This window comes from Lepidochelys kempii, chromosome 15 (assembly GCF_965140285.1).
Source record: "Lepidochelys kempii isolate rLepKem1 chromosome 15, rLepKem1.hap1, whole genome shotgun sequence".
Taxonomy (NCBI): domain Eukaryota; kingdom Metazoa; phylum Chordata; order Testudines; family Cheloniidae; genus Lepidochelys; species Lepidochelys kempii.
The window spans coordinates 8974288-8994259 of record NC_136394.1 but is presented as its reverse complement, the minus strand read 5'-3'; the positions used below and the strand labels follow the sequence as shown (position 1 = coordinate 8994259).

Below are 19972 nucleotides of genomic sequence, written 5' to 3'. Positions count from 1 at the left end.
TCTCCCGTGGGGTGGAGCAGGAGGGCCCAAGCCAGGGCAGCCCTGGAATCACTCAGCTGATGCTTGCCAGACCAGGTTCTGAAATGCTGAATGTGGTGGTGCCCAGCCAGCCCCCGGGGGCGGGGATGCAGGCAGCCTGCCCTCGCCAGTCTCTGCCGCTTTCATCTGATTGAATCTTCTCATCCGCAGGTCTGTACAGCATTCACAAAAAGCGAGTCTATGCCGCCCGGCTTCTCACACGCCAGAATCTGCAGAGCCCAAAATCCAGGTAGGATTGACAGCCATGCACACACGCAGTCTGCCCTTGTGCATACACGTGATCCACATCCCCCGCACTCTCCAACTTCTTAATTCCAAGCATCTCCGCTATCCATCAACCAGGCCAGGCCTAAAGTGTGCCCTGCGTTACAAACCTTCCTTCTAGCTTGGTGGAGAATGTTCCCTAGCATCTAATGCAGTGAATCCTCTATGGAGATCTCGGGCATGCTCCTGTCTGTGCAGACCACCCCAAAGTATCCCCAGCAGTAATGCACCTGAACATGCTTCACCTTTGCTATGTGGGTGGGAGAAGCCGTCGACTTAGCGGGGTCCACACCGGCGGTTAGTTCGGTACAACTGCCTGTGCACCACACCCCCACCGAAGTCAGGGTGTAGTGGAGACCTGGCCTCACTTCCACGTGCTTTACAACGGTAGGGCCCCAGGCACTTCAGTGGAGTTTCTCCTCATGGACACCTGTGGCCCCCACTTTTGACGTGACACACCAAACCAGTACATGGGCTCCTGCTGCTAGCGCTGCAGCCGGTCGGGGGCTGACCGGTTTCCTTGAGACGTTCCTGCTGACACCAACCATGCTCGTGCCGAGAAAGGGGCAGTGCCCTGCACCCAGGGTGCTGCATTCGTGGCATGCCAGGTGACGTGGAAGTTCCACAAAGGACAATGTTGGGCCAGTGGGTTCAGCTTTCCAAGCTGGGTGCAGAAGAATGGCTAGGAGCGGAGAACGCCACCACAGGAGAGTGGGGCGGGTGGCTAGTCTGAACAGAGGGCAGATTCTTTCCTAAGCTCCCGTTCTTGTTTCCTTTTTGTTAGTTCAAACATACGATCATCTGGGCAGCCTCTGGGCTGCTCCTGTGCCCTCCTTCCTGCTCCTTAGAAAATCACACCTAACGAAACAGCTCCCAGAGCTGGGCCCCGTTAGCTCCGGGCTTACAGCTGTCCAGAGGGCTCGTCACAGTGCTGGGTTTGTTTGGTTTTTCACGCCCCTCTTCCCCCCCGCAGTCGGTCAACGATTTTCCTGCGACTTCACACCAACGGGCAGCAGGAGCTGCGCTACCAGCCTGGAGACCACCTGGGAGTGTTTCCAGGCAACCACGAGGACTTGGTCAGCGCCCTGATGGAAAGACTTGAGGATGCACCCCCAGCCAACCAGCTGGTGAAGGTGGAGCTCTTGGAGGAGAGGAGCACAGCTTTAGGTAACCAGGGCCAGCAGACACCCTGATTGGGGCTGGCTGGACCCCATTTCCCCCCTGCCCTTGCAGAGTCTCTGGGTGCCATGTGGATCCTAGCGGGGTGGGGGTGGGGGGTTGGACCACATTCCCTGGTGCATTCCCATAAGGACTGTAGCTGGTTTTAGCTTCCCCGTCATGAGAGAGGGTGCCCAGATCCACAGCTGAAATGCGCTCTGGGGCTGTGGGATGCTTAGAGCAGCCATGTCATGGAAGAGCAGGGCTGTAGGGGAGGGTTTTCTGTTCCCTCTGGCCAGCTGAAACCTCTTCAGGATGCAAGACCTGAACAACTGGTCCATGGAAAGTAGAGTTGAAGGGTGTTGATTGGCCGGGCTCTTCCATACTGGACATTCTATGGGCCTAATGCTCCATTGCTCTGCGCTAAGCGGATGGCCAGTGCTCTCTCCCCAAAGTGATACAGCATCTGGTTCTCCCAGTCTTGTATCGTTAGTGTGGCCAATTGTACAAGGTGAGGTCATAGCGAGCTCCAGGAGATCACGCCAGACTCTTCTTTCTAGCCCTTCCTCATTCATTGTCTCCCACTGGAGTCTGAGCCTTCATTGGCTTGCCCAGGGTGGGCTGGCAGGCTCAGCTGATCACAGCATTGTACTGGCTTCTCTCCCGTCAGGTGTCATCAGTAACTGGACGGATGAGAACCGCATCCCACCCTGCACCATCTTCCAGGCATTTAAGTGCTACCTGGACATCACCACGCCTCCCACCCCGCTGCTGCTGCAGCAATTTGCCTTACTGGCCACCAGTGACAAGGAGAAGAAACGTCTGCAGATCCTTAGCAAGGTAAATCCATAGGTCTGGTTGGCAGCCTCTTCCTAATGTAGGAGGTTTACTTGCCCCATGCTTCTGCTTAACCTTAGACAGTGGTAACCAGAGAGAGCTCCCTCCCCATAAAAGAGAGAAAGAGAGAGAAACCGCTCCCTCTCGGTGAACACTCCACCTCTCTATCTGCCTCCTGAATGTCTTAGGATGAATCAGGATGAAGAAAGCAGCTTGTCTATGTAAACTGCTGTCAGTGACTTGCCTTCTCAGATCCTGGAGCGGTTCATACCGAAATGCAACCTGTGGAAATTACATGTCCCCAAGATACATTCTTTCACCCTGACCAATGTGGTTCCCCCCGCACTGGCTCCTTACCCAGGGCTACTGAGACAGTTTAATGGGTCAACGTCTTTGCACTGATGTAGCCCCCTCAGCGTGTTTTATGCTCAGTGAATTTAACCTCGCAGCTCCTTGTCTTATGGAGGAGGGCTCTCAAATTAAGTGACGTGCCCAAGATCACACAGGGAGTCTGTGGTGGAGCTGGGGATTGAGCGTACAGCTCCTGACTCCCTGTCCTGATCTCTAGACCCTCCTTCCTCTGAAATCAGCATGGGTGTCTGGCACCACTACTGCTGTGTCTGTGTAGGAGAGTCTCTCAGCCTGGGATCCCTTGTGATTGTGCAGCACGTGCGACTTATAATGGGAGAAGCTCGGAATCCACTGAAGGTTCCATCAGGAACGTTTGAGCCCTGAGGAGCAGACCCTAGGATGGGTGGCAATCAGGGCTAGAGCCCTGGGTGTCCTGGAGCCCTGTGAGAGGCAGTCGCAGCCACCCGTCCTGGCATCCCCAGCCAGAGCTCTCTTTCGTCGGCTCCACCCTGCCGTGGGGCCCGCGTGGTGCAGTGTGTCTGGCTTAGAACCGGCGCTCACCCGTTCTTTCCCTCCCGCGCTTCAGGGCTTGCAGGAATACGAGGAGTGGAAATGGTCCAAGAACCCCACCGTGGTGGAGGTGCTGGAGGAGTTCCCGTCCGTGCAGATGCCCTCCACCCTGCTGCTCACCCAGCTGCCCGTGCTGCAGCCTCGCTATTACTCCATCAGCTCCTCCCCCGACATGTCCCCGGACGAGGTGCACCTCACCGTGGCCGTGCTCTCCTACCGGACTAGAGGTACCATGCCAGCAGCGCTGCAAGGGGCTCATGGTTTGCATGGTGGCGACTGGCTAGAGCCGTCCCATAGCGCTGGGCGAGGTGGACACGCAGGCCCCAGGCAGCGTTGAGATGGGGGCCCTCATCTCCACTTGCGTTGTGGGTGATGGCCATTAACACATGGGGGCACGTGTGAGTGTTTGGGGACGGGGGAATCCCTTGTTAAAACCTTGCTGCCTGCTCACGTGGGGCTCCCTCGGGGTGGGGCTTGGGGGCTATGGCAGCCAGACGCAGCAGCAGAAACCGGCGGCTTTCCAGCTCTTCCAGGCCGCTCTGTACTTCGCAGCACACAGGCTGCATGCGCTTGTCTTGGCTGCCTCACAGCAGTGGAGGTGGGGAGAAGAGACTCCAGATTGGCCCCCGGGTGGATCAGCCAGGCCCCCTCAAGCAGGCATGTGACCCTCCTGCTTCCCACCTCTGGGCAGCTTACAGAAAGTTCATCTTCCACACAGCCCCACAGCCTGCTTGTGTTGTCAGGAGAATATCGGTGTGGCACAGAAGCCTATTGCCATCTTCTCAAGGCGTGTGGGAGGAACCCTAGTTGGGGAGGGGGTACCTGCTTGATAAACCTCCAGCAGGAGCCTGTGGCCAAGGTTTCTTTGCAAGCACTCACCCAGCTGGAGACAGCTCTGAAAGGTCCCATTTGGCCCTCAGCAGAGGGAGTATCTTAGGGTCACAGCAAATTCACAAACTGCCCTGCTCCAGCCAACGGCACCTCCCTGATGTTTGCCTGGGAGAAGCCAGCCTGTGCTGAGTGCTGCAGTGGTCCAGCCTGCCCTGAAAAGCAGAATTGGTCCCAGGGACCACCCAGTGCCTGGCCATTCTGACCCTGAGTCACAGGTTGGCTGACGTCGCAGTGAGGATTGGGGGAGGTTTGGGCAGAGAGGTAAATGGCCAGGGCATTCTGCAGCGATCCATTCAGCAGTACTGGGGCAGGTACAAACCCTCTCCTCCTTTCCTCTCCTAGATGGGGAAGGACCGATACACCACGGGGTCTGTTCCTCTTGGTTCAACCGGATACAGGCTGATGAAGTTGTGCCTTGTTTTGTAAGAGGGTGAGTGGCATGTTCACTGCATGTGGAGTCCCCGAGAGCCAGGGAGGGTGTAGACCATTCCAAGACTGACTGATCTGTCGGCTATTCACAGCAGAGAGCCCCCGAATCCCTGTCTGTAGCCCGCCATGTGCACTCACAGCACTAACAGGGATTTCTACCAATGAACTGCTTCCTCACCCTGAACGGGGTAGGGGCTGAGGCCCTGTTCCGTAGAGCAGTCTGCAACAGCACCGTACAGACCATGGGGCGGGGCGTGGTACCCGATGCCCCTGAACAGCCGGGGGCACAGAAGAGAGCGCGGTGGGGACTGCAGGTGGGGACTGTTACCACGCGTTCTGCTTCGAACGCCACTTTCTGCCCCCACCTTCCCCACTCAAACGTCTGCGCTCGCATGTCTGCGCTACGGTTCTACCCCCGCAAGGATTTCAGTGACCCAGCCTGGGCCTTGTCCCATTAGGGGCATCACTAACTTGACAACTTGTCTGTCCAGAGCTCCTGGGTTCCATATGCCACAAGATCCCCAGGTTCCCTGCATCCTGATTGGCCCAGGTACGGGAATCGCCCCCTTCCGGAGCTTTTGGCAGCAGCGGCTCTTTGAAATCGAGCACAAAGGTGGGTCTGGGGGCTTCAGCCTCTGGTAAGTAGGGGGCGAGCGAAGGCCTCCACAGCATCCTGAGCGAAGCCGAGGGCAATGCCCCTGCTGCGGGCATGTGACCGTGTCGCCCTCCAGTGGCTGGTCCCGGTGGGGACCGGAGCCTATTACTTGCAGCTAATAGACTCGCTCTGTTAGCTCCAGGGGTGGGCCCTTGTGTGTTCAGCGCTCGAGGCGTCCAGCTGAGTGGCAGATGGTGCGTACGTGTAGCCGTGGCTCTGTTTCGCTGACCGTGAGATGACCTGTCCTAGAGCTGGTCTGACATTGTTCCACTGGCCTTTTTTTTTTTTTTTTTTTTTAATGAAAAATGTCATGAATTATTTTCTTTAGATTACACTTCATTCCATTTTTCCTGGTTTTTCAATGAAAAATTACAAAATGGGTTAAAAATAATATTTTATTGCAAAAACAAAAAAAAGTGATTTTTTTTTTTTAAATTTCCCACCCAAAAACCCTGACCTGTTTCACCCAGCGCTAGTTACTTGGGAGCCTGGATCCATGCGCACGGCTCTGAGGGGTTACACAATCTCTCCAAGTATCTCCTCTACCCTCTACCCTTCCCCCTCTGCCATCTGCTGTCCCAGGGAACAGAGCTATGTATCCAAAATAGCCTCCCTCAGAGTGCACAGAATGGCTGGCAGCCGGCAAAGAGGGAATCCAAGCACAGCCTGTCTCCGCTCCGTGCAGGAGGGTGTGCGCGAACCCAGGCTTGGGAACCGGGGTGCGGGGGATGGTTTCCTGACTCACGGCTATTCCACCTGTCTCTGCTCCAGCACTGAAGCCCTGTCCGATGATTTTGGTCTTTGGGTGCCGACAGTCCAAGATCGACCACATTTACAAAGAGGAGACCCTCCTAGCCAAAAACAAAGGCATCTTCAAAGAGCTGTACACAGCCTACTCCCGGGAACCAGACAAACCAAAGGTAACCCTGCTACGCCACCTACATCCAGCCCTGAGTCGCCGTGACCAGTCTAACGCAGATGGTGAGCGGAGCTCCGGCATCCCCAGGGCTGTGGATTCTCCCAGCCACGTAGGGGAAATGTCGTCAGACCTCTCGTGCACGCACCTGGAGGGATTTGCCTGCACTAGTTTGAAGACGTGAGCTTGGCCCGAGCTTTTCACAGCTACGTGGGCCAATGAATCTCCCATTTAAGAATCCGCAGGGTGTTCCCTGCTTACAGGAAGCAGCCAAGGCAATTTCAGCACGATAGCCCTCGGACTCGTTAACCAGCCCTCTCCATCCTGTTAATGTCCACGAGACCTAAAGCCACTTGTGGACATTAACAATCCTCTGGCGCTTTCCCCTAGCCGAGTACTGACCCCAGGGCCTTGGCTGAGTCCCGCTGTGTCTCTGCTTCCCCCTGTAGGTACAGTCACACCGGGAGCCTGCTTCTCAGGGGTGCTGTGCAGCTGGGGAGTTCCACTGACTTCAGCTGGAGTTTCTGGCGCTTAGCACCTTCGAACATGCGGGCCCTGATTGTCTTCAGTTCTCTTCCCAAACAGTTGTGCAGCATTGCCATGCGTTGTTAAATGGCTGCTGTGTTCCACCCCAGAGATGGCTGCCCTGCGCCGATGGGTGGAGGGGTGAAGTGACGTGTAAAGCTGGGCTGGGACCTTTGGGAGCTGTGGGTGACAGGTGCTGTGCAACGTCCGTTCCTGTCTCCCCCAGAAATACGTGCAGGACGTGCTGCAGGAGCAGCTGGCTCAGTCGGTGTACAAAGCGCTGAAGGAGCAGGGAGGCCACATCTACGTGTGCGGGGACGTCACCATGGCTGGGGATGTCTTCAAGGCCATTCAGCGCATCGTGAAGCAGCAGGGGAAGCTGTCCGTGGAGCAGGCCGGTGCTTTCATTAGCAAGCTGAGGGTGAGTAGCCCCTCCCCAGCCTGCCGCAGGGCTCAGCGAAAGCTTGGGCCAAGGGCGTCAGGGCTTCCTCTTGAACGGTCACGGATGAAGGGATAATTGCGGCCATGAGCTCTGAGAGTGGTCAGTAGGCACCACCCCTTCCAGCCTCTTGACCTGACCTCGTGGGCCCAGGCTTTCTGACCAGGTAGCTCAGTCCTGTTCTGCCGACCCTCCAGGGCCCCTCGCTTGCCAAAGGAGCTGGGTGATGGGTGAGCTATTAGAGGACCAGCCCCTGCAGCAGACCATAGGGGCCCGGGACTTGCCTCAAATCTGTAAATCGGCAGAATGGTTCTTGCTGTTACCAGCCGGCCTCGGTCCAGCACAGGGAGTGTGTCTGAGGGAGCAAGTCTGTGCAAAGGCCTGGTTCCTGGAAGAATTCTTGTCCGTTGGGGGACAGCTTCTTGGGGAGCTCGGCTTCTGCAGATTAACCCCGTTAGCCTTGTCCACACTAGCACTTCACCCACTGCTGGCCTAGCTCTGGTGCAGCTCTGGTGCCAGCGAAATGCCAGGACAAGCTGCAGTTCCGGGTCCGTTTGCAATGCTGGCCCTACCCAGGAGACGTCTCTGGAACAGTCGGCAATGTCCAGCCGGCTAATAGCCTTTACCCCCCCGTGCGTGTTATTTACCTATCTAAAAATTGGTTACAGCGTCCTCGCTGTAATAAGCGAATAAAACAAATCTATGGCCACCTAGCACCTTCATGGTTGTCACATATTGTACAATACGGCCATGCAGATCCTACTGCTGCATAAGCACAGGCCTATGCCACTTGAGCTAACAGGAAAGCTTCTCTAGTTGTTAGCAATATAGGGCCTATGACATACAGTTAGGCGGTTCTGATTCCATCCAGTGCAGGGCACTGGTACGCATGCATTGCCGTCTGTTCGCTATGGCAATGTTCCTGTGAGGCTGTAGTGCAGTCTCCAATTCCCCTGGGCTTTCTCCCTCTTTCTCTCTCTTTTAACCTTAAGGCATGTGGACAAGTAGCCATTTAGAGAGGCAGCGCAGGGTAGTGGACACTGGACAGAGTGCCAGGAGACCTGGATTCTATCATGGCTCTGTCCCTGACCTACTGGGTGATCTTGGAGAAGCCACTTTCCCCGCTCTGTGCCTCAGTTTCCCCTTGTAGGCTTTTCCTTTCTTGCCTATTTAGCATGTAAGCTCTTCGGGGCAGGGACTGTCCCACACTGTGTTTGCACAGCACCTACCACAATGGGGTCCCACCTCAGCTAGCATCTCTAGGTGCTACAGAAATACCATAAGAAATTGTGACCACACCCTTCTCCCGGTGCCATGCCTCTGTTGTCCTTGGTTTCAGGATGACAACCGATACCATGAGGATATTTTTGGAGTCACCTTGCGTACATATGAAGTGACTAACCGCCTTAGATCTGAGTCAATTGCGTTCATTGAGGAAAGCAAAAAGGACACGGATGAGTGAGTTGACGTGCTTATTTTAACCTGCGCTATTGTTTCTTAGACGCGCGTGGGTGGTGGAATAAAACTCGGAAGGATCCTTTTATTTATTTGCATGTATGAAGCCAGGAATAGCAGAGACAGGAACAGGCCCCTGATCTGAAAGGTCGAATCAGACAAAGCTGCAGTACAGTTTCTTTGAGAGAACGATCAACTCAGTGGGCTAAATCCATTCCAGAAGGAACTGGCCAGGTGAATCTGACCCATTGTATCCGCGAACACAGCCTTTGCCATTCCACGAGCCCCTGGCACAACAGACAAGCTAGAGCGCGTGAGTGGGCAGGCACAGCTGGAGCTGGTTGAAAATTTCCCGGTGGAATAAAGTTCAGTGGGAACGCGCCAATTGGACGGAATTGACTTGTCCTGTGGGAATGTGTCCATTTCGTCAATGGACACCAGACCAGCCAGCTGTCAGGCTCCCTGGGAGCCACAGCTCTCCAATGCCTGGGCTGCACACCTGGTAGGGGGGCAAACTTGCCGGCTACCCGGGGAGCCAGACGGCCAGTTCCCCAGCCAAGGGAGCTAACTGAAGGCCCGATCCCGTTCACACTGAAACCAAATGGCAGAATACTCATTGGGATCTAAGGTGGCTTTACTGGCTCCATGCTGAAGCTCAACTGGCTGGTGGCCAGATGTGCTCATGGCATTTAAAGGCTAACTGTCCCGTGCCAGTAAGGGGGACTGCTGGGCTAAGCGTGGAAGGGAGTATTGGTAGCTAGTCATTCTCCTCTTTCCCTTGCAGGGTTTTCTGCTCATAACCAGAACCCCTTGCCCCAGATGGGATGCCAAACCAGCTGCAGCGGCAGCTGCCCCCCTCCAGCTGGAGGGCGCTGGGTTTTGTATTTACACGGACACGGCAGCTCCTTTTCTGCGGGGCCTGCCCACGGAAAGTGCTCTGTCTCTCGTCCTGTCGTCGTGTCCCGATGATGATGGTTTCCCTTTCCTTTCTCTCTCTGTTGTCCTGTGGCGGTTTCTTTTCACTCCTTATTTCCCTCCTCGGAGTCCCCCGCTGAAGTGCGATGGCTTTATAATCCGCAGTGGCTCTTACGAAACTACGTTTCTTCTTCTCTCGGTCCAACGAGGGTGTTTTGCGGCTGCATGAAATCACCACCTTCGTGATCATCTGCATTCGTTGGTATCTGGGGGGATGGGGCTGGAGGGCAGGGAGCTGGCCGTTCCGGATCAGGCAGTGAGGACTGGAGAGACCCCTTTCCCCACCTCGACGTGGAACTTGGCTGAATGGCTGCATCTTCCTCGCTTTGCTTTGGCCTCTCCGGGCCTGGCCCATGTGGAAGTTGGATGGAAAAGAAGTACCGCCCCCTTTCTTGCTGGTGATGGAGGCCCCAGAGCTTTGTTCTGTTTGAGGGGTGGGGCTCGTCTGTGTTCAATGGGTAACAATTCACCTAAGTGAGCTCTGTGCTGTTTGTATTGTCAGTCCCATACCCCACCCCCTCTTGGCTCAGTCCTCTCTTGCCTCTGTGTCCTGTGCTGATCCTGCTGGTGCAAAAGTCTTCGCGGGCAGTGTGCAAGCACAATATATGCAGGCTGGTGTTTCTGCAATGGGGCAGCCCATGGGTGCTCTCTGGTCCCGGGGAAGCATGGGATGTACTGCCCACTCTGCATCCGAACCTTCCCAGCCTCCGCTGGGAGTTGAGGGTAAACGTGGCCAGCCGGCACGAGAGGGCTACAGGTTAGCTGAGATCCCTGGAGGAAAGATTGTGAATCAGGTGTGGGTTGCGTCCTGTCGCTTCCCTCGATTAACAGGGCCCTGGCAGTGGGCACGTGAGTCCTCTCCAGCAAGGCCAGAGAACATGTAAGGTGACACGGCTGGGAGTCGGAGTAGCTCTGAAGCCATCTCTGCCCAGGTCCAAGCGACACCTGCTTATAAAAAGGTTGCTAGGAAGCCAGCAAGTAGCCACTCTATAGGGTCTGCTACGGGCGTTTCTGACCCCGCAGAACGTCCCCTTCAATGAGTAACAGTTGCCTTGAATACTCAAAGCATGGCAAGTCTGTCCTAGCGCGATCTTGTGAGATGTCCTTTCTCAGCAGCAGCCCCCCCAAGGAGCTGCAAAGCTCTCGTGGTGCCAGGCTGGCTGCAACAGGTGCCTCCGCGCTGCAAAACCCCCCAAATCCTCTCCCTGCCCACTCTGCCTGCTGCACACTCGGTGCCACCGTTCAAACTGCACGAGGCCTCTGGGCCGGGAGCTCTCAGGAGAGCGGGGGAGCAAGCCCAAGGAGAGAGGCACCGGTGCTGTCTAACGCCAGGCTCTGCGGTGCTGACTGCTCAGATCCGCTGCACAAATCCAGCCCCGCGAGAGACTCTTACAGGGACGGCTACCGTGCTGGCAGCCCCGCGGTCGCTCCCCTTTTCCAGGTAGAAACTCTGCGGCCCCCCCACACACACACACCGGCACATGCTTGTGCTCACACTCTCTCTCTCTCTCTCAGGGGGAGCGGCTTTCTCTAGTTGCCAGGTTCTTTGGGGGTGTTGGGAGCCCTCGTCCCTTCCCCCACCTGCACTGTACATAGCCATCTACTGTGGCTCGACTGCAGGCAGCAAGAGCAAACTGGTGCCTTCAGATAGGCACTGGACCCCCTCCTGCCGCCAGCATAGGGAATTACCAGCGAGGGGTCAGGACTTGGGCACGGCAAAGGGAGAAGGTCCCCGCAACCGCTGTCACCGAGGGGTTGTTTTCAGAGACCAGGATCTGCCACTGACTCCCCCTGAGCCAAGCTTCTAACAAAGTGAGTCCAGCCAGGTCTGAAGTCTCCCCCGGCCTAAGTGCGACTTGGCAGCTGGGTTGCTTGACTTCAGCTCGCGTTCACTGGTCTCACGCTGTGCAGTGACTACGTGGTTGCTTTGGTTTTGCTGCCTCGACCCTCCAAGGTTGGGAGGCGCTCGTGTGTGCTGCCTACTGCCACAGCAACGTCCCTGGTCTTTACCCTCCCTGCCCACCACAGATGGATCTGACCCAAAACCCTGGGCCCAGAGGCCCCAGAGCTTCGGGAAAGCTCGGCTCCAGGCTTTTTGCTGCCCCAATCCATCTCTTTGGAGCGTATTGCTCAACGAGCATGCCGGACCTTAAATAGGGACATGCACAAATGCTGCCACCTTGTGGTAATTTGCATGCATGCTGTTCTGTGAGGGTGGCCCAATGTGTTGCCCTGTGAGGATGAATAAAGATCCCTGGCTAAGCCCCTGTTCGGTTACAAAATCACGGCTGTAGCGTGGTTACAGTGACATGGTTCAATTTGCAGCAAGGACTGTATGTCTGCACCCGCCCTGCTGCCTCACAGTGTTTGCCCCCCAGTGCCTCTGCAAGGACTGCCGGGCCCAGGGGCCATGCGCACAGCGCCGCGCATGGAGAAATGGATTCTGGGCTGTCCCACTGCACAGAGTGATGGGGTGAAAGAGACCAGCCCGACTAGGGAGAATAGGGGCTCCTGCCCATACTGCAAACCCCAAAGGTGCACCAGCCTAGGTCCCTGGCAGGGGGCAGCTGCCGCGGTTACTAACCAGGTGGTGTGCAGGCATAAACCACAGCTGGAGCCATCAGTACCATGTGCTGATTACAAACCCTGGTGGCTGTTGTGTAACTGGGGCCTAGAGCTCTAACCAGTTTCAGGGAGTTTTTTCGTGGGGCCGAGAGCTCAGGCAGACAGCGACCCTTCCAGCTGCGTGTCCTGGTCCCCTGGAAGCTGATGGGAGGAGCGCATTAAGGGCAGAAGGATGCCTTTGCTAGAGATTGTGCCTCACAAATCTGTGTAGGGATCCAGTCCCTGGGGGTGGGGGAAGAGATGAGAGAGCCCTTACTCCACCCTTCCCCACACACACACCATCCCACACACTGGGGAAGTTTGGATCCGGATCCAGCTCAGAATTCTATGGCTGACCTTCCTGTAAGGTGCCAGAGCAAAACCCTGCTTCTCCCTTCAACACCCCACCTCCCCCAAACCATGGGGAGAGTTTGAATTTGGATCCAAACTTTGCCCCAGGCCCATCTTTCCTGGAAATATCAATGCCGCCTGGAAGCAAAGGAATGCCCAAAGAAATGTCCTTTACCCCTTCCTCTTTCCACCTGTGTCCTTCATGTTCATTGCTGCTGTTCATTTTCCCATTCAGTCCTGTGCCCCTGTGACAGCCCCGCTCTGGAATTAGCTTTGCGGGTACCAAAGCTCCCTGTCTGTATCTGACTAAGAGGCTGGCTTTGGCAGGATGGGTTGTGTCTCTTCTTCCTCCTGCCCAAAATACCTATGAGCCACACGAAAAAGCGCAGCAAGGGAGGAGGCATGGCATCCAGATTCAGCCTCTCCCATTGCTAGAGGCTGGAATGTCCCCAGGTGCCTAGAGGAGTTAGGCCCCCAAAGCCTGTTGAAATTAACTGTGAGTTGAGCACCTGAGTTCCTTAGGTCTCTTTTCAGAGTAGCAGCCGTGTTCGTCTGTATCCGCAAAAAGAACAGGAGGACTTGTGGCAGCTTAGAGACTAACCAATTTATTTGGGCATAAGCTTTCATGTGCTACAGCTCACTTCATCGGATGCATTCAGTGGAAAATACAGTGAGGAGATTTATATACACACAGAACATGAAAAAATGGGTGTTATCATACATACTGTAAGGAGAGTGATCATTTAAGATGAGCTATTACCAGCAGGAGGGCGGGGGGTGGGGGTGAGAGAAAACCTTTTGTAATGATAATCAAGGTGGGCCATTTCCAGCAGTTGACAAGAACAGTAGGAGGGAAAATAAACAAGGGGAAATAGTTTTATTTTGTGTAATGACCCATCCACTCCCAGTCTTTATTCAAGCCTAAGTTAATTGTATCCAGTTTGCAAATTAATTCCAATTCAGCAGTCTCTCGTTGGAGTCTGTTTTTGAAGATTTGTTGTTGAAAGATTGCAACTTTTAGGTCTGTAATCGAGAGACCAGAGAGATTGAAGTGTTCTCCGACTGGTTTTTGAATGTTATAATTCTTGACGTCTGATTTGTGTCTATTTATTCTTTTGCATAGAGACTCTCCAGTTTGACCAATGTACATGGCAGAGGGGCATTGCTGGCACATGATGGCATATATCACATTGGTAGATGTGCAGGTGAACAAGCCTCTGATAGTGTGGCTGATGTGATTAGGCCCTTTAGTACTCCTTTTCTTTTTGCGAATACAGACTAACACGGCTGCTACTCTGAAAGTCCTCCTTTAGTTCTCTTTGAAAATCCCAGCCTTAGAGAGCTAAAAGCTGTGTTACATCCAGCCTGCTCACCTGGTGCATCCAAGAGACAGAACAGGGATGGGGGAAGGGACAAGTGAGTGAGTTGAATTCAAGGGCTCCAGAAGCTGTCACCTGCTTGCCCTGCCTCGCTGGGATAGTTGACTTTTAACATACCGGGCTGGCTTTCTTTTTAACTGAGCAAGTTCCATTTACTTTAGTAGCCAGTTTGCTCTCCTCACCTGCAAGGGTTTCATATGCTTAATTTCCTCCCCCAGAAAAGGGGACATGATCCTGCTAATCTCCTCTGTCATTCCACAAACACAGACCTTTCATCTGCCACCTGGACACAGTTCAGCTGGGTGAAATGGGTGTGTATGTATAATATATACGTAGCACATGGGTGGTGGAGAATGGAGATAGCCAGGTGATGGATTGAATGTATCTTGTGCAATTGATGGCTTTGCCTGCTCTCTGTCCATTCAGTCCAGTCCCCCCTGGCTAGTTCCAACGCTCCAATCGGCTGAGCCGCTCCAAACAGCTCCTGTAGCAATAGGAGAGTGGTCATGATGGACCAGTGGGCTGATCCGGTCGGGCAATTCCCATGAATGGCAAAGACTGCCATCACCACCACCAAAATGCTTCACAGGGCCTCAGCTCACTTCTTACTCCAAAGGGTTAACAGCCAGGTGGTTCCTTACTAAATCTGGTCAAGACTGTTTGAATTTGCCAAGTGTGCATGAAAAAAATGCTCCCCATTTTTCCTGACCAGCTCCACTCTTTACCTTAGACTGATGAGCCGGCTAATCCTCAGCTCCACAGCAACTGTCCCCAAGACTTTGCCTCCCCACAGCAGCTGCCTGGAAGTTTAGACAGGGGGCAACATACTGGCCAGTCTTTATATTACAAGTGTACAGCACCCTAGGGGAGGGGAGCAAATAACAAAATCACTTTCTGCCCCCAAAGAAAGCAGAAACAGAGCTGAGGACAGGCTGCAGCACAAGAAGCCTCTCCCTGCTATATTTTACCCCTAATCTATACTCAATATTGATTAGTAATTGACCTCTGTCAATTGCCCATTTCCCTATTCTTCCCCTCCCTTATCAATTCACACCCCTAGCCTGTGCCTGCACCTCCCACTGGAGAGGCCTTCCCAGCATCCAGCCCTTGCTCAGCCATGCAAAAGGGGGGCAGTAGCACTTTAAATCATAGACTCTTTAAATCATAGAATATCAGGGTTGGAAGGGACCTCAGAAGGTCATCTAGTCTAACCCCCTGCTCAAAGCAGGACCAATCCCCAATTTTTGCCCCAGATCCCTAAATGGCCTCCTCAAGGATTGAACTCACAACCCTGGGTTTAGCAGGCCAATGCTCAAACCACTGAGCTATCCCTCCCACTTCAGGAAAGGTAGGTTCTGGAGATGGCAGTGGGGCATGAAGAACCTAAAGCTAGGAGGATGCTAATGCTCTGGGGACTTGCTCCCTTCTAGATGGCTCTCTCCAGCGATGATTCCAGCCCAAGGAGAGACTGAGGGATGCAGGGAGCAAGGAACTTCACCTTAAAGAGCCAAATTCTGCTCTCAGATCGATCGGGCACTTCCCACAGGAATCAATGGCAGTCAATGTATACCCGCCTAAATGGCAGCAGAAGTTGGCCTCTGTTCTGAGCCCCGTTCTGAGATCATTTACCCGAGCGCGATGTGACTAGGAAGAGTTTGCAGGACCAACTCCTTAGAAGCAGGAGTGTGTACACACTGGGCGCAATCTCCATAAAACACATACGGTGCACGGAGGCCTAGTTATTACTGATGGGGGTAGAGGGGGTGTCCTTGTTGAGGCGTCCGTGAGCTAAGCCAAATACACCAGGCCAGATGCTAAGCTGCTGTAAATCTGTCTAGGACCACTGAAGTCCATGGAGTTGCTCTGATTTACCCCAATGGAGGATCTTCTCCAGGGGCTGCTGATATTCTGAGAGGGAAAACTTTATGCTCTAGGCTAATGGTGCTGCTCCCGTCAGGCTACACAGGTGTGGCTATTGCTAGAGTGAGATCTGTTGCTAGGTTTGGCATTATTATTATAATTTCTTAATTACTCGCATAGTTCCCTTGAGGATCATGGCCCTTCTCAGAACAGATAGAGATGGGTGGCGCTCAGCATGGCCCTCATTTGCTTCTGCGGGGAGTTTCAGCACTGGCATCAGTGTGAGCAGAGTTAAGGCCACGCTGAGTGCTTATAAAAGCCCATCCCCAGTCAGCACTGTTTATCACCTGCGTTGAGATGGCAGATTCTCGTGAGGTACTAAGGACCCCCAACTTCCATGGGCTTCGTTGGGAGACGGGGCGATCATCACGCCTCAGCATTGAGCCTGAGGGCAGGAGAGGTTACAGTCATAGAATATCAGGGTCTGAAGGGACCTCAGGAGGTCATCTAGTCCAACCTCCTGCTCAAAGCAGGACCAATCCCCAACTAAATCATCCCAGCCAGGGCTTTGTCAAGCCAGACCTTAAAAATATCTAAGGAGGGAGATTCTACCACCTCCCTAGGTAACGCATTCCAGTGCTTCACCACCCTCCTAGTGAAATAGTGTTTCCTAATATCCAACCTAGACCTCCCCCACTGCAGCTTGAGACCATTACTCCTTGTGCTGTCATCTGCCACCACTGAGAACAGTCTAGATCCATCCGCTTTGGAACCCCTTTCAGGTAGTTGAAAGCAGCTATCAAATCCCCACTCATTTTTCTCTTCTGCAGACTAAACAATCCCAGTTCCCTCAGCCTTTCCTCATAAGTCATGTGCTCCAGACCCCTAATCATTTTTGCTGCCCTCCGCCGGACTCTTTCCAATTTTTCCACATCCTTCTTGTAGTGTGGGGCCCAAAACTGGACAGTGATTATAACTTTGCATGCACCAAGCTGCACTCACCCCCAATGCATTATTCCCTAATAATCTTGTTCCAAATCTATCCCAGGCTGTGGGATTTCAGCTCTGGCTTCTCCCATACAACTACCTTTATTTACTAAAACTTCAGGGGTGATGGAAAAAGCTAATGAGATCGTGGATTTAAAGCGCTTCATTCCAGGACTGAAATGGGCTCTAGTGGGGTCAGAGTTTTCTGGGTTTTGCTAAAGCTATGAGGATGGCATGTGAACTATTTACACATCACAGCACATGCCTCTCTTCTCCCTGCTTAGACAGTATTACAACAGGATGGACACGGCCTGGACTCTAAAATGCCCCGTGCGGGTACTGTTGCCTATAAGGGCCAATGACGAGAAGCTGCAAAGCTCATTTCAAACACAGTCGTTTATAAACTCTCTGCTGGTGAGAGCTGCTCACAGTGAGTTGCTGATCACACAAGAAGGTACCTTTCTTTCTCATTTGTGTCACAAAGTGTGGGTCAGATTGTGTGGGCACGACTCAGAGGCAGTAAACCCAGCTGTGTATGGGTCCCCCGCTGGTTTAAGGGATCCCACAGGTTAGTTCTTTGCAGCAGCTTGCTCTGAATCACCACTGAATAGAGCTAGTTGGAAAATGGTCTATATGTGGGGGTGGGACTGGGTTTCTATGGAAAATGTGGATTTTCTTGGGTCCTATTGGGATCCAGGAAGTGGGCGGGTGGAAATGCAAATCCTGAAAACTGAAATCTTTGGGGTTTGAGGCATTGGTTTTTTGATGAAAAATCAAAAATTTCCATGGAAAGTGGGCACTTTGAGACTCCCCCCCCCCGCACAAAGTTTAGTCAAAAAATCAATTCTCCAACCAAAAAACGAGCTCTGACAGAAAATTTTCAACTAGCTCTACTTGAAAATGTAGCAAAACAGACAATAAATGCAGCAACCCCTGCCCCATCTGCTCTGGAGTTTACCCTGAGTCTGAAAGAATTGGGGTTTTTTAAGTCGTGTGTTCAAAAAATGTAAAAGTTTGTGTTTCCACAAGTGCCAACCAACAAGCAGCTTTAGCTTTACTAATGAGGTTCCAGACATTTTGCATGTGTGTGAACTGCTCCCGTCGATTCCAGGGTGAACTGATTGACCCATCCAAGGCTGTGTTCGACTCCGCTAAAGAGTGCTGAGTTCATAGCAGAATCCATTCATTTCAAAAACAACTGCAGCTGGTTGAACAATGCAAAACCAAAAAATGGGGACATTTTTGTTGAAATTTTTCATTGACATTTTAAAATTAGACCGAGTTTTGACCAGCACTTTATCCAGTCAAAAAACATATAGCAGGGCGGGAGAGGGAGATTGTAAAAATGTCTTCAAGAGTTGGGGGGAGGGGGTTAGTTAAAATTCAATCTTTTGTCCAAAAAAATCCTTGAAAAAAATCAAAATTTGAAAAAACATCTACCAGCTTCAGGAAAAATACAACTTTTAAAAAACTGTATCTAAATCCACCTTTAACTAACAAGCCTGCATGACTCCAAAGCAGCCATTCATGTCTGTGTGGGGTATAGAATGGAGTATTAACAAAATTCACTCTGATGCTTCTGATGTAGGAATGCATTTCAGACCCTTCCTTAAATGAGGTTTGCTGATATGCAGCCTTGAAGTGACGGTTTGAAAGCCAAGAAAATGCAGGGCAAACATCAATTCTGGTTACAGTGTTGTAAAATAGACAAATGTCAGGAACTCCCAAGTTTGGGTCAACTCCTGACCTGGAAGAAATAGCTTTGGCCCGTTTGGGAAGCCCCTCAGAAATCCTGGTTTCTTATATTTTGAAAAGAACTGAAGAATGGTGAAGATTGAGTTCTTGTTTCTGGCAAAGTCTGAGTTCTGGGCTGTATGTGGTTCCCCGGAAGCAGGGCAAGAGTGCCTTTCAAGCAGGACTGGTTGAATGGCACTGGCTCCCATCTAGTTAGAAACACAGGCTGAAATTCTCCTAGCTCCCAAAGGATTTTGGGTGCTCTGTTCCAATTGATTTTAAAAGGAACTGGGTATCCAATTCCCTTAGGCAGATTTGAAAATCTCAGGTTTTTAAATGACTTGTCTCATGAAGAGCAAAGGCGCAAAAGTGAAATGGAGACATTTGTGAAATGTGACAAAGGTTTGGCGAAACCTCTACATTCTAGAGGTTTCCTGAATCCTCTAACTGTCCTGGGTTTTCCCGTGTTAGCTGGAACTCCATCTTTTCCAAATTCTCTCAGCCTAGTGACCCTTCGCCTTCCCCTCGTATCATTGTGCCTTCCGTTTATTTTTTAAACGACGCCATGAGTTAAGACTGGAGCATCAGCTTGACTCTCACTTTGTGTTTCCTGAGGTGGGTGGACAGATTGGTATATTTTGTAGCATTAAATGTGATTCAAATGTAGGTTTCTTTCTGAGGAAGGAGGGTGGGGGTTGGGAGCGGGAGTGAGGGTGGGCAGGTGTTGTATTTGATCATATCAGTGCTTTAAGCAGTCAGAAACATGGTTTCCCCTACCTCTGAGCTCTCAATGCTGCTAAAATCTCTGCCATTCATACAGTGTACTCCAGCACCTCTCTCATGGACTGACTCCTGCTCTGTTTGCAAGGTATCCACACTGTTCTAAAGCATGCACCTCTCTGTATAGTTCCAATCTTTTGATTTTATGGAATAAAATACCTATGCCTGTTTGCATTACAGTCAAAATAAAAAAGTGGATGAAATCTGGTGGACTGTCTTGTTAGTTGTTTTTTCTTGTTCTCTTGACACTGGAAATGCCCTGTCTACCTCACCACATCCCACTGTCCCTCCACTGACTAACAATAGTAGAAAATACTGGTGATGTAAAAAAGAACACCGTGAGATCTCTTGTATTTCTCTGTGACAGATGCTCACTTTCTTGCAGGGCTGCTTGGTTTCTGAGCATTACATCATAACCCCGTTTGCAGTGTGAGACCTCTGCGGGGTACTTACACTGGAAAAACATCTAAGCTGAACAGGGTGAGAGGCCTACTCTGTCTGTTGGACACCATCCATTGTTGGAGCTGCACAATCATAGTGCAGTGAATGCCAGAGAGAACTGGAATGCTTGTCTGGCATGAAGAATGGTGGCTGGGGGCAGGTGAGATGGGTAGAATCACTGTGTAGGTGTAATGTTGCCCATGCATACTGTACTGTCTGCTGATATATATTGCCTTTACTTAGATACAACTGCTTTTAAACACACACACACACACACGCCTGAAGCCCAGATCCTAACATGCCTGTACTTGGGGGACATTCAGTTCAAGATC

General features: G+C 52.4%; 1 protein-coding gene across 5 annotated transcripts in view; it reads left to right on the top strand.

The window, feature by feature from the left end:
* Positions 1–19406, top strand: part of NOS1 (nitric oxide synthase 1) — a 148931-nt gene extending 129525 nt beyond the window's left edge. For all 5 annotated transcript variants that reach the window (XM_073312326.2, XM_073312328.2, XM_073312325.2 and 2 more), the window contains 10 exons: positions 190–268; positions 1277–1470; positions 2132–2301; positions 3236–3446; positions 4453–4540; positions 5031–5152; positions 5966–6114; positions 6862–7056; positions 8414–8532; positions 9314–19406. In XM_073312326.2, the coding sequence (XP_073168427.1) occupies positions 190–268; positions 1277–1470; positions 2132–2301; positions 3236–3446; positions 4453–4540; positions 5031–5152; positions 5966–6114; positions 6862–7056; positions 8414–8532; positions 9314–9329 (1343 nt within the window). In that variant the 3' untranslated portion in view covers positions 9330–19406. The remainder of the gene's footprint in view (positions 1–189; positions 269–1276; positions 1471–2131; positions 2302–3235; positions 3447–4452; positions 4541–5030; positions 5153–5965; positions 6115–6861; positions 7057–8413; positions 8533–9313) is intronic.
* Positions 19407–19972: the final 566 nt, after the last annotated feature.